The sequence below is a fragment of the Amborella trichopoda genome, chromosome 4, assembly GCF_054954075.1.
Source record: "Amborella trichopoda isolate Santa Cruz 75 chromosome 4, AtrichopodaSantaCruz75HAP2 v2.0, whole genome shotgun sequence".
Classification (NCBI taxonomy): domain Eukaryota; kingdom Viridiplantae; phylum Streptophyta; class Magnoliopsida; order Amborellales; family Amborellaceae; genus Amborella; species Amborella trichopoda.
Genome location: NC_142339.1, coordinates 56072046 through 56086407, shown reverse-complemented (window position 1 = coordinate 56086407; position 14362 = coordinate 56072046). Strand labels below are relative to the sequence as shown.

The following is a 14362-nucleotide window of genomic DNA, read 5'->3' as shown; positions in this document are numbered from 1 at the left end:
AAAAATATTTTTCAAGAATCATATCCATTGGGTTCGTATAGTGACCTACTCGTCTGCCAAGATATATAGATGTGATGTCCATCCATTACTTATTTTATATATTGCACCCTGGGTCTTATATGTAAATTTTCTAAATGTACTTAGTCTTGTATTATGGCTAAAAATACACCCGACACTAGGGTAGTAAGAAATCAAACTATTTTTTTTAAAGTATGGAGCTGTTTGATATCATCAACATCAAACTACCCTATTTGTGATAGATTGTTATTGTCTCCCGTGGTAGAACTTGGTATGGAGCAGTTTGATATCATCAACATCAAATTGCACTATGTGTTACAACATTCCCCCCCCCGGCCCGTTTCCCCCCAAAGTAATGGAGGTCCGACTTTTGGGAAATTGTGAGGACACAAAAAGTAAAAATAAAAAAAAGCAAAAGCTAAAAGAAGGAAAAAAAATAAAAATGTAAAAAGATAGGGAAAATAAGTACCCTATCATAATTCCACATTTTCCAATCTATGTAATGTTTCCTAAATAAAATCAACAAAGATGACGTCATTTCGAGGTAAAAGAACCAACAAAAGCATCAAGGAAGAGATAAAAAGGACCACTTATTCATAGTCTCTTCGTTCCCTTACTCAATGTAAAGAGGAAAGGTTTGTAGGCCAAGAAACTTTGAATCAAATTATAATTAATTCTTCAAATGGGCTTTATTTGACCTTTCCTCACATTAGATGAATAGTGCTGGCCCAATTATAAGGAAATGCCTCCCTAACCTAAATGAGTGGTTTTATAATCCAATCCAAGCAGCGCTCTCTGTGTTCTTCATCTCAAATTCATATGTACCATAATGCTCATTCTACAGTCAACAGGTACAGATAGAATGAGATAATACCAAGATATGGTCAAATTATTTGTTAATAAAAAAAAATTATTGTTGTTAATGTTTTTTTAGATAATTATTATTAGAATCCCCTTGTTAATTGTAAATTGACCAACACTAATTTGTATTAAGGTATGAGAGAGTTGGAAAAAGTTTTTACATTTTTACAAGGCTAAGGGTAGGGTTTGCAACGGCCTGGGCCTGAGACAGGCCTGCCTAGGCCCTAACCCAACCCTATTGCCCTGAGGGCCGACCCAGGTCCGGCCCTTGGCCACATAAAGCCTACTTTTTGAGGATTGGGTTAGGTGGGGCCACCTCTAATTTTGTTTTTGCCCAGCTGCCCTTGGCCCAGCCTCCAGACGTGGTTGCCTGGCCAACCCAGCCCTTCCCTTGCATTGTGGTTGCCTATCCTTGGCCCAGGACTAGTCTTTTATGGCTGGGGCGATCCACCTGATCCATTGCCAACTCTATATAACACTTCCCACCTTGTCCCCCTCTTAACTCAAAAGATGGATTTCCAGAAGGTTTCTTAGAGATGCTTCTCTTGCGCATCGTGATCATCCACTGGACACCTCTTCATGTTCTAAGAGGTGCCCAATGGGTGATCCCGGTGCCGAAAAGAACCGTCTCAAAGAAACCGTTTGAAAATTTGAGCGATTACCCAAAAATTTACGCCGCTGCCTTGGAGAGCTCCCGGTAGAGCTTTAGCACCAGTCATAACAATGTCAGATTTCACCCCCGCAATAATAGAGGGCACGACCTCGACTATCAAGAGATCCAACTCGAAACAAAAATTACTTTCTAAAATTACAAAGATATGTTAGAAAGTTTGCCTTTTAAGATGCACCTTTTAAAAAGTTGAAACTTGTATGCATTATAGTCAACTCTATTCTAGTTCTAATGTTTCTTTCTTATAGAGACTTTGATGTTGGTTATAACTTCAAATTCAATTCTTCCTATTGGTTTTTGTTTTTACTTTTAACACAATATATATTTTCAAAGTGCAAGATCCCTACTTTGCATTTTTTATTATTTTTTTGTTATTGGATCCCTCACTCTCTATTTATCATAATGAGTATGCTAAACCTTAAGATTACATTCATCGCGACACAAATGTTATCATGATTGGATTAGCCCCTGAATCGGACTAGCCACTGAATCGGTGAGGAGTCCAGTATAGTAAAAATTGACCTATCACTTGTCGAACATATTTGGCAGGATTTTAAAAATATTCAAAAAAATATGAATGCATGTAAAATAGTAGGAAAAAGTTTCCCACTCTGTTTGGATGGTCCAACTGGTTGAAAAGGGTCAATCGAACTAACTGAAATTGATCAAGCATGGATTTTGACTTTTTTTTTGCCAAAACTAATTTTTACTTTAGACTAGACTTGATAAGTCACCGGTCCACAATTTAACAGGTTGGACTGCCACCACCGGCGGTCTTGTTTTGATAAGGAAAGCGTTTATATAAGGCTGCAATCTTAAAATATAGAATTACAGATGGACCTCAAAATCCTTCGGAAAATATTGTTTTAATGTTTAAAAACCCTCTAATTGATCATCTTGACATTGAAATGTATGAATATGAAAAAAGATATAGATTTTGAGTCTCATAAATAGTGCATCTTGCAACACATTATCTAGACTGTCCATTTTCAAGATTTTTATATGTTTATAGATCTATTTGAATTTAACTATTTTTGAATTTTAAAATTTTATAATTAGATATGAAAATAGATTTTGAGATAATTCTATGAATTTTTTTCTTAATTGGATTATTTAAGGTTGCAACCTTATAGAAACCGTACCCTATCGACAATAATGTGCAAGACAATTTGTAGTATCCATTAGACAAAAACTGTTAATATGACGATACTCCTTAGAGCGCTGCTATATACTCCTCAAGAGGTTATGGTATGAACTCTCGCTAGATAATATGAGAGAGAGGAGGTCCGTGACTTCGAATTGGAAGAGCTAGAGCTTTCATGGTCCTTAGGCATCGATCATTTTGAAGAGAGAGAGAGACAGAGAGTTTTGTGAGTTCAGAGAGAGAGAGTGTGTGTGTTATGTGAGCTACAACTTGGAACAGCTAAGAGACATGTGAGTTTCAACTTTTAAAAGCCTTAGTGGCCCTGCGTTCATAGGTGCGGTCAATCGAAGTAAAGCTCACCTTAAAATAAGTGTCGAGAAATGTGGTTTTAATATAGAAAATTTTTGTGATGGCTTTAACATATATTTTTATTTTTAATTATAAAATTTAAAGCTTAAAAAACAATGTAGATTGAGTAGATTTATGAAATTTGAAAATCTTGAAAATTGACCGTCCAAAAATACGTTATAAGATGGACTATTTTCAAAATTTGAAATCCATTTTTTTCTCCAGTCTATGCTTCTTGATGTTGAGATGATTAATTTGGACATCAAAATAACATCTTCTAGTGAAATTTTTTAAGTGGGCTCTAATTTGATTGTTTAGAGCCTCGGCTCTATGTAAACCTCTTCCTTCATGTAATTCTACACCTTACCAATTTAGAGAGGAACCTTAAAATGTGAAATCAAAGATGCATCTAAAAAATCCATTGGAAATTGTTGTTTTTAATGTTGAAAAACCTTCAAATTGATCATCTTGACATCGAGATGTATGAATATAAAAAAAAAAAAAAATTGAATCTAAAATGTAGTATATCTTACAACATATTATCTATACCGTCTATTTTCAAAATTTCTATATGTTCGTAGATCTACTTGATTTTAATCATTTTTAAAGTTTAAAATATTATACTTAGATATAAAAATAGATTTTAAAAAAATTTTATACCAAAATTACATGCTACGAATAAAATTTGGAGTTACGCCTTAATTGGATTGTTTAAGGTTGCAATCCTTTAGAGAGAGAGAGAGAGAGAGCATGTTTTCTACGCAAGAGAGAGACAAATAAGGAGAGAAAAAAAGTGCTAGGCAACAGAGAAACACGAAGGAATATCTAATCACGCTTTGACACGTGGCACTGCCTCATCCACCTCCACAATCTGGTTCACTCAAAAACACGGCAGACTACGGCCGCAATTCTCAGCCTCTACACCCACTCTCTCTCTCTCTCTCTCTCCAATCACTGAGGGCCGCCATGACAGCACTTCTCTGCTTCTAAAAAGCCCTAAACAGTGAAAGCTCTGGAGAACTAGTGATGGCGGCTTCCTTGACTTCGTCGCCATTGCCTGAATTTCCCTTTCTCCGGCCAAAAAGTCGCCGGAGTTTCAAATTTGATCCCTCCAAAGCCCATGCTCAGAGATTCAAACGCGCTTTCCAGCTGAAATTCCGGGCAATTCAGAGGGAGTCAAATACAATTGCAGAAGAAGAAAAGAGGGATACTTTGGTTGATTCTTATGAATTGAATGGGAATGGAAGTGCATATGGCTCGAATGGATCATTGTCGAGCTCTACAATAAATCCAGAGAATGGGACAGTGAGTTCGAGCCCTAATGGAGGGAGTAACGGGAGCTTGGTGAAGTATGTGAATGGAAATGGGGGCTTAAATGGCAGCATTTATGAGCAGAGTGGAAGCGAAGGGAAGAAGAAGACTATAGAGGAGATAGGGCAAGAAGAGGCTTGGTTCAAGCGTGGTGGGAAAGACGGACTTGAGGTTCGAATTTCTTTTCTTTTCTCATAGTTATATTCATGAATTTATGGCTGCTTCGATTATATAATGTGTAGCTAAAAGTAGTAGAGCACTTGTTTTTCTCTCGTATTGTAGAAATCAAGTAGTTAATTAATGGTATCACTTAGTTATAATGCAACAACCAGTGTGAAAAATATGCTTCAGGTGCAAATTCCCTTTTCTTCTCCTTGTTATATGCATGAATATTGGTCTGATCATTTGATTTGTAAACCAAGCCCTAAATCACTTGTTTTACTCATGACTCACGCAATTTAGAGAGCAAATGAAATCACTTGTGTTCTCTGATATAATTTAGAAATGAAGTGGTAAAACGATGAAGGCACTTGTTTTCTCTGCTACAATTTAGGTACCAAGTAGTAACATGACGAAAATCACTTGCTTTTCCTATAATAGCAGAGAAATTTTGTAGTAAAATTCTGCAAGCAGGCATTTGTTCTCATATAATGTATCAATCAAGTAATAAAATAATGAAATCACTTTGTTTTTTGCTACTCCTTATAACTAATGCAGTGATTATTCAAGAGTCGATTGAATTTGCAGGTATCCGTTGCTCCTGGTGGTCGTTGGAATAGATTTAAAACATATTCGACGATACAGAGGACTTTGGAGATATGGGGATTCGTCATTACATTCCTTTTCAGGGTTTGGCTAAATAATCAGAAGTTCTCTTATAAAGGTCATTACTTGCTTCTTAAATGCTCACAAGAAACACAACTGTAAATAAAACTTCTGTGAATGGTCTTAAGCATAGGGAGACCTTTAAGATTTTGGGGGATATAATTGTTTTTTTTGTTTTTTTGGGTAATTCAGTGGAGAAGACAGGTCCCTACCCGTTTTTTTAAGTAGATTCGGGGTTAGATTTTTGAAGGTGTTAGTGGTAGGAATGGAAACCACAATGTTAGGTGTAGGGATGCTACCACCACTACCCCAGCCCCTTTCCTAGGAGATATCATTGTTGGACATTGTAAAATGACATATTCTGATATCTGTCCTGATTAGTTGCATATTTTGATTTTGTGAAAGGCCTTGTTTTTCTTGACTGACATGACAGCATCTATCTCATCAATTATCCCCTTAGTACTTTGTTGGGTAGAGAAATGGGCTAATCGATAGTTGAGCTCTTTCTTGTAATCTTCACTTTCTCTTTTGAACTTTTTCACTATTTTGTTTTTTGTCCTTCTGGAAACACCATGAAGTAAAATATTCGTTTCTAATATCTACCAATTGCAGTCATTAGATGACATTTATACATTAATGTATGCATTTGCAGTCATTAGATGACATTTATGCATTGAAGTATGCATTTGTTCCTAGAAGTGCTATCTCAATCACCATAACGTATGTCTAAAAGATAATATGTAAAGTACATTTTTTTTTTTTTAAGTTTTCTCATATTTCTCATTTTTCTGAATATTTGAGTCATGCAGGAGGGATGACTGAGGAAAAGAAAGTCGTGAAGCGGAAAGCTCTTGCCAAGTGGTTGAAGGAAAGTATATTGAGATTGGGCCCTACATTCATAAAAATTGGACAGCAGTTCTCCACAAGGGTTGATATTCTTGCACAAGAATATGTTGACCAACTGTCAGAACTTCAGGTCAGAATGTACGTGCTTTAAAATATATTTCATGGAAACTTGGTTTGATAATCATTCTTATAGGTTTGCTCGTTATGTGATCATTTGCTTGATTGGGATGATTGTCAGATGATTAATGTGAACTTGTGACCATGATGCTAATATGTTTAAGGATATGACAGAAGGAGCTCATGAAGTTTATGACTGAGTGTTTTGTGATGTTTCGTTGATCCATTTTAGAAACCTATGAAGTTATTTTTAAAGTCTTCGAAGCCGTAATCTCGGCGCATAAGACTGGGGTTTTCAAATTTGTCGGCTCCATAACAATGATTACTTCCTCTGTATTACTTGTTTTAATATGTCAAATATTGTTCATGAACAACAATAATGACTTGGACTGTACTCATTGTTAAATGGACAAAGAACGAACTTTTCTCTTATAGTTTCAACTTTCAAGAACACAAGTACTTGCTTTTATTTTGACAGTATTCATGCTGATATATGGGGTTACTTCAAAATGGAAAAACAGAAAAAAAGATCCCTATTATTATGCTACTTTTGTTGATATATTTTCAGAGTATACTCGGGTTTACTCTATGAAGAACAATTATAATTTCTGAAGTATAACAAGGTTTCAACTTATTCTTGGTTTTATTTATCAGTGAAATTTAATGCAAGATGTTGCAGAATGTTAATATATAGTACTGCTTACTTTATTCCTTATTTCCATCTTATATATGATTTCATGTTTCCATCTTATATATCATTACCCTTCAGCTCTAGGTAGTGGATATTGTAGTTCTTTTCTGCAGCTTTGCATGTCATTGAAGCAATTGTAATTTATGTTAGTCTGAGCTGTATAATGGGATTTATATTTGCTTTCCCACTTATTTGCAGGATCAAGTACCTCCTTTTCCTTCAGAAACTGCAGTGGCTATAATCGAAGAAGAACTTGGGGCTCCCCCCGAGAGTATTTTTGATCGATTTGATTTTGAGCCAATGGCTGCTGCAAGTCTTGGTAATTTGAGTTCTTATTCCTCTTAATTTTTGTAAAACAATTTCCATTATGTTGCTATAATGGTGTACGATACTCTGCAGTTTTAATGGTTGCATAAGCTTTTTTGATAATATTCCTGAAATGTAACATTGGATCTCTTACCTCCTAGGCCAAGTACATCGTGCAAGATTGAAGGGCCAGGAAGTTGTCATCAAAGTACAGAGACCAGGGCTTAAGGATCTTTTCGATATTGATCTGAAAAACCTAAGGGTCTGTAGTTCACTATGTCCAGAAATATCAATGGATGTTCTCTGACTTTCTCTGTTCATTTGTTGAAGAATGGATCTAGATGTTTTCCTCTCCTGGTGTTTTAGAACTTCCTGTATTCCTATTTCTTTTAGCGCTTGTTTGATGGCTTTGCACATTTGTTTATGTGATTGTTAACCATTTGGTCTTTATTTGCCATAACCTGCTGACATTCGTTCTAGTCTCTTGTGGTATTAAGGTCAGGTATAGCAAAACTTAAGAAAAAAAAGGTAAGCTTGATGGATGGTTCCATTGTTCGAGAAGAACATACTCTTTGTTCCATCTGATCATCAAACCATTTCATTAGAGGAACAGAGAGCTAAGAGTCAGAATTAAGCAACATGTGAACCTATATAAAAATATGCACTGCCAAACTAAGGCGACGTTGCTTATGCCTGGATGATTCTCATATCTTGAGCTCTGTAGCATGCTACACTTGAACAAGAGGCTATGTAAAATCTGAGTTATTGAATACTCCGATTATTACATGCTTGTAGCATCTTATTGAATAGTTGGTGGCACTTATTGTCATAATGTTTTTCTTGGAACATACAAACCTTAGAAAACCACAAAACAGGATATTCTAGAAATAGGCCTGTATTACCCTATCAAAGATGAAGTATGTTTAAGCAACACCTTAAAAATATTTTTATATTTGTAAATAAGATCTTATATGTTGGCAAAGTTTTTCTTTGATGAGAGCTTCTTTGTCGAGCCTGTTTTCACATGGAAGTGTCATTATGTTTCTATACGTATTTGATTGTCGGTGTACGAACCAACACGTATTAATTATTAAAGAGATTGTTTGGTCAACGCAGGTGATTGCCGAATATTTGCAGAAAGTTGACCCGAAATCTGATGGTGCAAAGAGGGATTGGGTTGCTATTTATGATGAATGTGCAAGTGTTTTATATCAGGTTTTTGTGACTCATAAATAATTTGTTTCCAGTCATGATCTGTTCTGCTGTCAATTGTATATGGTTAATGACTTGAATTACTTTTAAAAGCTCAATGATTACGAAGGTAGAATTTCACACAAGTGTAAATACTGTATTTTGAAGGACAAGAAAAATTGTGAAGACCTTTTTGGTGATAATACTTTTTTTTTTAGAATATTTGGTAATAATACTTATTACTTTGTATTTTAGAATTATTGAAGGGATTTTAACTAGTGAACATCTCATGCGATTTATGAAGCTCCTTCTTGAGTTGGAGCTCACTCAGACATACATAGTCAAAGGTTTGTCCATTAGGAGTTTGTGTCTTTGTCAATCATGATTTACAGTGAAAGTATTTGCAACTTGAATCCAAGAAGATTAAAAAAAAAAGGTTAATAAATGGACCTCCTCTTTAGGAAAATGACATTTCTCTTGAAGCCCATTCCTTTTCAGGAAAGTGGAATGAATAGTAACACTAAGAACTTCTCATTGTCAAGGAATAACGAAAAGGGAGATTAGAGTTATAGATACTGGACTTATGTCAAATGTCTTGCTTGGAGGTTGGCTGTTCAGATGCAGCTGATCCTTTATGGAAGGCACATTGTGTTGGAGGCACTGATTTCCCAAAAGAATAGAAATTTACAGTTGAGATAGTGCTCAAGTGGTCTTCGGTGTTTTTTCTCTTGGTTTAATTATGAGTTTGAATTGTTCTTTCTTCCTTTTTTCTTGGTTAAATTTCATATTTTTGTAATAATATGTTCAATTAGAGCCAAACTGGAGTAGCTTAGCAAATTGTTTTAGTGAATTTTTGAAGCTGATGATTTCGAAATCTGGTTACAGGAGATCGATTACTCCAAGGAAGCTGCTAATGCAGAATTGTTTGCAGAAAACTTCAAAAATATGGATTATGTGAAAGTTCCGAAAGTATTCTGGGACTATACAACGCCACAGGTGCACTTCTTTCAGGTTTTATTCATTGTGGTCTATTCAAAATATCTTTGTCATTTTATTTGATGTAGCATGCTCTTGTAGGTCCTGACCATGGAGTATGTCCCAGGGATCAAAATAAATAGGATTGCTGCTTTAGATCAGTTGGGTGTTGACAGGAAAAGGTAAGGAACTGCTACATCATTTGTTGGAGCAGGCATGTAAAAATAAATTCTTTTGTTATTTGGTTTTCTCCAACAATGGGGAAGTTTTAGTTGTTCTTTAAATGTGGGAATTTTGATGTTTGTTCTTTGCATTTCTGTCCTTGCAGGTTGGGTCGATATGCTGTTGAATCTTACTTGGAACAGATTTTATCTCATGGATTTTTCCATGCCGACCCTGTAAGTTCCATTTCAATAATTGATTTCCTCTTACAGTGGTTAGTTAAGGTCCTTAATATTATATTCAGTTAAGTGAGGATGATTGCACATGAAAAGTTTCTCAAGCTTGCAAACTTTCTTTTCGTGACTGGCCAAACTATTGTGCTGTGGTTGAAAGGTTTTTTCTATTGTGTTTCGGTGCCAATAAAGACTTTAAGTTGCACATACATGAAACCGAATCTCATGATGATGGATTAGGATTCAAAATAATTGAATTATCAGGGCTTTAGTTTATGCAAACTTACCAATACAAAAAGAAAATGCCATTGAAGCCAACTTAGATGAGGCCTTGTAAATAGTCAATGATCATGGGAGAAAAATGCTTGGCATGGTGTTTTTTTCTGAATCAAATAGAAGATGATGCCCCCTTGGATTCTGATGATTCCTCAGGGGTAAGCTTTGTGGCTGTCTAGTAAAGGTTACTAGAAGCTTTATGTAGCAGAGCTGATCTTGAAACAATGGAACTGATGGTTCAGCCCTTGGAGGGAGGCTTTTTCCAAGAGAACCTAACAGTCCTTTGCACGCATGCAACAATTTGATTGGATAGAGCGGGAGTTTAAGAGGAGGTTAGGTTCACAGTGCTTTTGGGCTTTGGATAGTAGAATATACTATTTTGAGAAGTTACGAGCACAAGTCTAATCTGGAAGTGGGGAGTTCTCACCAAAATAGATTTTTGATAATATACTGTCAACTTCTACCACGCATGCTTTTAAGTGTTCTGTTTTTATCTTTCCCACTTCAAGGCAGCCTCACTATCCATATTTCCTATCGTTATCAGGATCGAATTGGTGGAAGTCTGATCCTGTCAAAACCAGTCCAATTACCAAATGAACCGGTTGGACTGGATTTAATAAGAACAAAGAGAAAAATAGCAATCGTCATTATCATTGTTTGAGTTTTATCCCAACAATTTGGAATCAGCTATGTGAATCCTATTCCACCATTACTCTTTATAAGGGACCATACCCTCGGTTAGAAAATAGTAATAGTAGTTTAAAAATAATACCATATTTTAAAGAATTTTAGTTTCAAAAAAAAAATAGACATTAAAAAAAAGTACCACACTTTGTTTAACCAATCAAAATTGGTTCGTGTGACTAGTTAAAACTAGTCAAACATTGGCTTTAACCATTTTCCGACAAAACCTAGTTTTTCCTTTGGATCAGATCGGCAAATGAATTGGCTGGTGGTCTGGTTCAGTCTTGATAGTTATGATATTTCTGTCATTGCCTGAGTTTATCGTGACTAATTTAGCAGAGTTTCCCTCTCCCCGCCAGCCCAGATTTAAACATCCTTTTTTATTATCTCTTGTTGTATTAATCATTATATGCTGGCCTTATATGCTAAGGTAGTTGGAATAAACTTATAGGATGAGAAGAAACTTGTAAATTTATGATTGATATGAGCACATAGTAAACTTGTGTATGATGTAATAAAATTCTTACTATCATGGTTTGCCTCCAATTGGTTCGAATTTTGTTTTGCCGTATCGATTGTTTTTTCTCTCCACAGCACCCTGGAAATATTGCAGCAGATGATGTGAATGGTGGAAGGCTCATATTTTATGATTTTGGGATGATGGGAAGGTAATGTCTAGTGTCAGGTTTTGCATTTTACAGTACATAAGTACATGGAGATTTCCGATTTTGATCAATATTTTTCATTTACATACTGTGAACATCATAATTTATATGTATGCAGCATTAGTCCAAATATTAGAGGTGGTCTCCTTGAAACCTTTTATGGTGTTTACGAAAAGGACCCAGACAAGGTTATCTCCTTTGTTCCTTAATTTTCACTTGAATATTAGATTTCATGGGATAAAATAATATCATATTGAATAATGCTTTTCGTAAGTAGTGAAATCTGGAAAGTCATATTGCTTCTTTTTTTTTTCTTTAATTTCTTTCAGGTACTTCAGGCTATGATTCAGATGGGCGTGCTAGTGCCTACTGGTGATATGACAGCTGTGCGAAGGACAGCACAGTTCTTTCTCAAGAGGTGCTTTGCATTAGCAAACTGATGATAATAATAGTTGGCAAAAAATAAAATAAAAAATAGTTATACCAATCCAGTGATGCTTAACTAACTCATTTACAATCATCAACAGTTTTGAAGAGCGCCTTGCGGCTCAGAAGAAGGAGAAGGAGATGGCGACAACTGAACTTGGATTCAAGAAGCCTCTATCCAATGAGGACAGATTGCAAAAGAAGAAGGAAAGACTAGCTGCTATTGGTAAATAATTAACCCATGTTCATTCATCATTGTAGTTTGTAGGCAGATGTGTCCAAATTCTTAGGTTTTGTATTTTGGGTTTTGTTTACAGGTGAAGATCTATTGGCCATTGCTGCTGATCAGCCTTTCCGTTTTCCTGCTACTTTCACATTTGTTGTTCGAGCATTTTCAGGTATTCACTTTTGAAGAATGCATCTGGTCACATGATAATTACCAAATATGACTTGAATATGGTTTATAATATCCCAAATTGTTTATGTACAGTACTAGATGGCATTGGGAAAGGTCTTGATCCTCGATTCGACATCACAGAGATTGCAAAACCGTGAGCTTCTATTCTTATCATTTTAAATTTAGGCATCCTGTATTTGTGAGTGTGAGTGTGAGTGTGAGTGTGAGTGTGAGTGTGAGTGTGTGTGTGTGTGTGTGAGAGAGAGAGAGAGAGAGAGAGAGAGTATGCCCACAGATGTCACCAAATAACAGCCTTGTTGATTTTTCTTTCGACTCAGTTGTCTAAAGAATCTGGTTTTATATCTTAATTTGTATTGCAGATATGCACTAGAATTGTTAAGGTTCCGGGAGGCCGGTATTGAAGTTATTCTGAAGGTATTTCTTCTTTCTTAGATCAATCATTCTGCTCTTTTGAACAGGCTTTTCATGTATTCCAGGCATTTAGTTTCTTAAAAATGACTTCCTTCCAGGATATACGGAAGAGATGGGATCGGCAATCCCGTGCTTTCTACAACCTATTTAGACAAGCTGACAGAGTTGAAAAGCTTGCTGAAATCATTCAACGTTTGGTATGAAATGTAGACTATCTTGTATGGTTCATGGTCTTTAATAATATTGTCGATAGAGTAATATTCAATTTAAGGTAAGAGTGTATTTCACCTTATGAAACTCTGGTATCAGTATGAATCGGTTTAATTAGAATGGTATTTGCAGGAGAAAGGAGATTTGAAGCTAAGAGTGCGAACACTGGAGTCTGAAAGGGCATTCAAAAGAGTTGCAACAGTTCAAAAGACCATCGGAAATGTGAGTTCTTGGTGCAATAACGTGTTCCATCTGTTGAAAAGTATTGAGTGATATAGATTGCCCTTCTTTTTCCTGAACCATTATTCTGTTCTCAGAGTTTTGGGCTTCCTAGATGGTCACAAAATTAAGAACAAGTTACGCTGGTATAAATAGTTTTTCTTGCACTAAACAATTCAATTGAAACACCAACTTTTCAGGGATTTAGTATCCTAGACATTTACAAATTTTAAGGTCGTGTCTTGTGATTTGCATGGAGGTATTCTAAACATCCGATTTGGTTCGATTTGGGTTTTTTTGTTTTTGGTTGAGAATTTCACAAATATTTACACATTAAATGGATTTCCAAGTTTTTTGTGACACAGTACTCATCAATATGTTGGTGCATATGCAGGCTGTAGCTGCAGGAAGCTTAATAAACCTTGCAACGATGCTGTACTTAAATTCCATCAGAGTAAGTCCTTAAGCCTTCATTTCAACACCCTATATTGGTTGTCTCTTGAGCACAGAATTGGTTAAATATACGGCACCACTGATAAATTAATGGGTTTCTTTTTTCTTTGTTTAGTTTCCTGCAATGGTTGCGTATACGTTTTGCGCTGTCTTTGGTGCCCAAGTTCTAATTGGAATTCTCAAGGTCAAAAGGTTGGATCAACAAGAAAAGCTGATCACAGGCACTGCCTAGTCTTTATTGAGTTGGGGCCTTTTATTTGCATTCTAATTTTATGTTTCTTTCTTAATGAATCAAATTTTGTCATTATTTATGTATAGAGGCTTTGAGTAGCTCAGGGCCTTTCATTGGTTGTGTTGCACTTGCTGGATGATCCCAAGAAAATTTGGAAATGGGATCTACATATGTACATATGTATTTTGGCTTTGTTGTCTTGCATGTAATTGCGACTTTCTCTCTCTCTTTGGGAATAATGAACCTATTAATTTGGTACGGAATGTTATCGTCATCGTTGTCAAAGTTTTTTTTCAACTAATTGGAGTTGGCTATATAAATCTTAGTATGCCATTTTGCTCTATTAAATATCATACCCTCATGGAGGCAATAAGTCCCTATATCTATGGCCATTAATAATAAATCGAAAGAGACTATTGGGTCTGGAATTCTGAGTTGTTTCACGCAAACTTGTGAGAGCAGTGAAGCCTAGCTTTTATCAATAGGTTGAAAGAGCTTTGTTTATGCATATGCAACAGCTGTTTAGGCCCAAAGCCTGATCAGTCTAGATTTCGTAAATACATGTTTATACATATCTACCGCTGTACGAGTACTTACCCTTCTTCTTTTTTTTTTTTTAACCTCTGTATGAGTGTACAAGAGCCTTCTTATAAAATGGAACTCAATTGTA

At 35.7% G+C, this 14362-nt stretch overlaps 1 protein-coding gene across 5 annotated transcripts; it reads left to right on the top strand.

Moving 5' to 3' along the window:
* Positions 1–3990: 3990 nt before the first annotated feature.
* On the top strand, positions 3991–13977 carry ATH13 (ABC2 homolog 13). 5 transcript variants are annotated; one of them, XM_006827017.4, is made up of 20 exons: positions 3991–4523; positions 5100–5235; positions 5987–6153; positions 7030–7150; positions 7299–7399; positions 8254–8352; positions 9214–9324; positions 9406–9485; positions 9632–9701; positions 11253–11326; positions 11442–11511; positions 11653–11741; positions 11851–11975; positions 12067–12147; positions 12240–12300; positions 12527–12581; positions 12677–12775; positions 12921–13010; positions 13402–13461; positions 13576–13977. In XM_006827017.4, the coding sequence occupies exons 1-20, from the start codon at positions 4068–4070 to the stop codon at positions 13690–13692; spliced, it is 2262 nt and encodes a 753-aa protein (XP_006827080.1). In that variant the 5' UTR covers positions 3991–4067; the 3' UTR covers positions 13693–13977. The 5 variants fall into 5 exon arrangements, 3 of the variants coding, with proteins under 3 accessions (XP_006827080.1, XP_088721996.1, XP_088721997.1); XM_088865870.1 differs by having other exon boundaries at positions 5082–5235; XM_088865871.1 differs by lacking the exons at positions 3991–4523; positions 5100–5235 and having other exon boundaries at positions 6019–6161.
* Positions 13978–14362: the final 385 nt, after the last annotated feature.

Coding starts and splice junctions, on each gene's coding strand:
- ATH13 (XM_088865870.1), top strand. CDS start 4,068: ATGGCGGCTTCCTTGACTTCGTCGCCATTGCCTGAATTTCCCTTTCTC. Junction 11,512..11,652: donor ACGAAAAGGACCCAGACAAG/GTTATCTCCTTT, acceptor AATTTCTTTCAG/GTACTTCAGGCTATGATTCA. Junction 11,742..11,850: donor GCACAGTTCTTTCTCAAGAG/GTGCTTTGCATT, acceptor AATCATCAACAG/TTTTGAAGAGCGCCTTGCGG.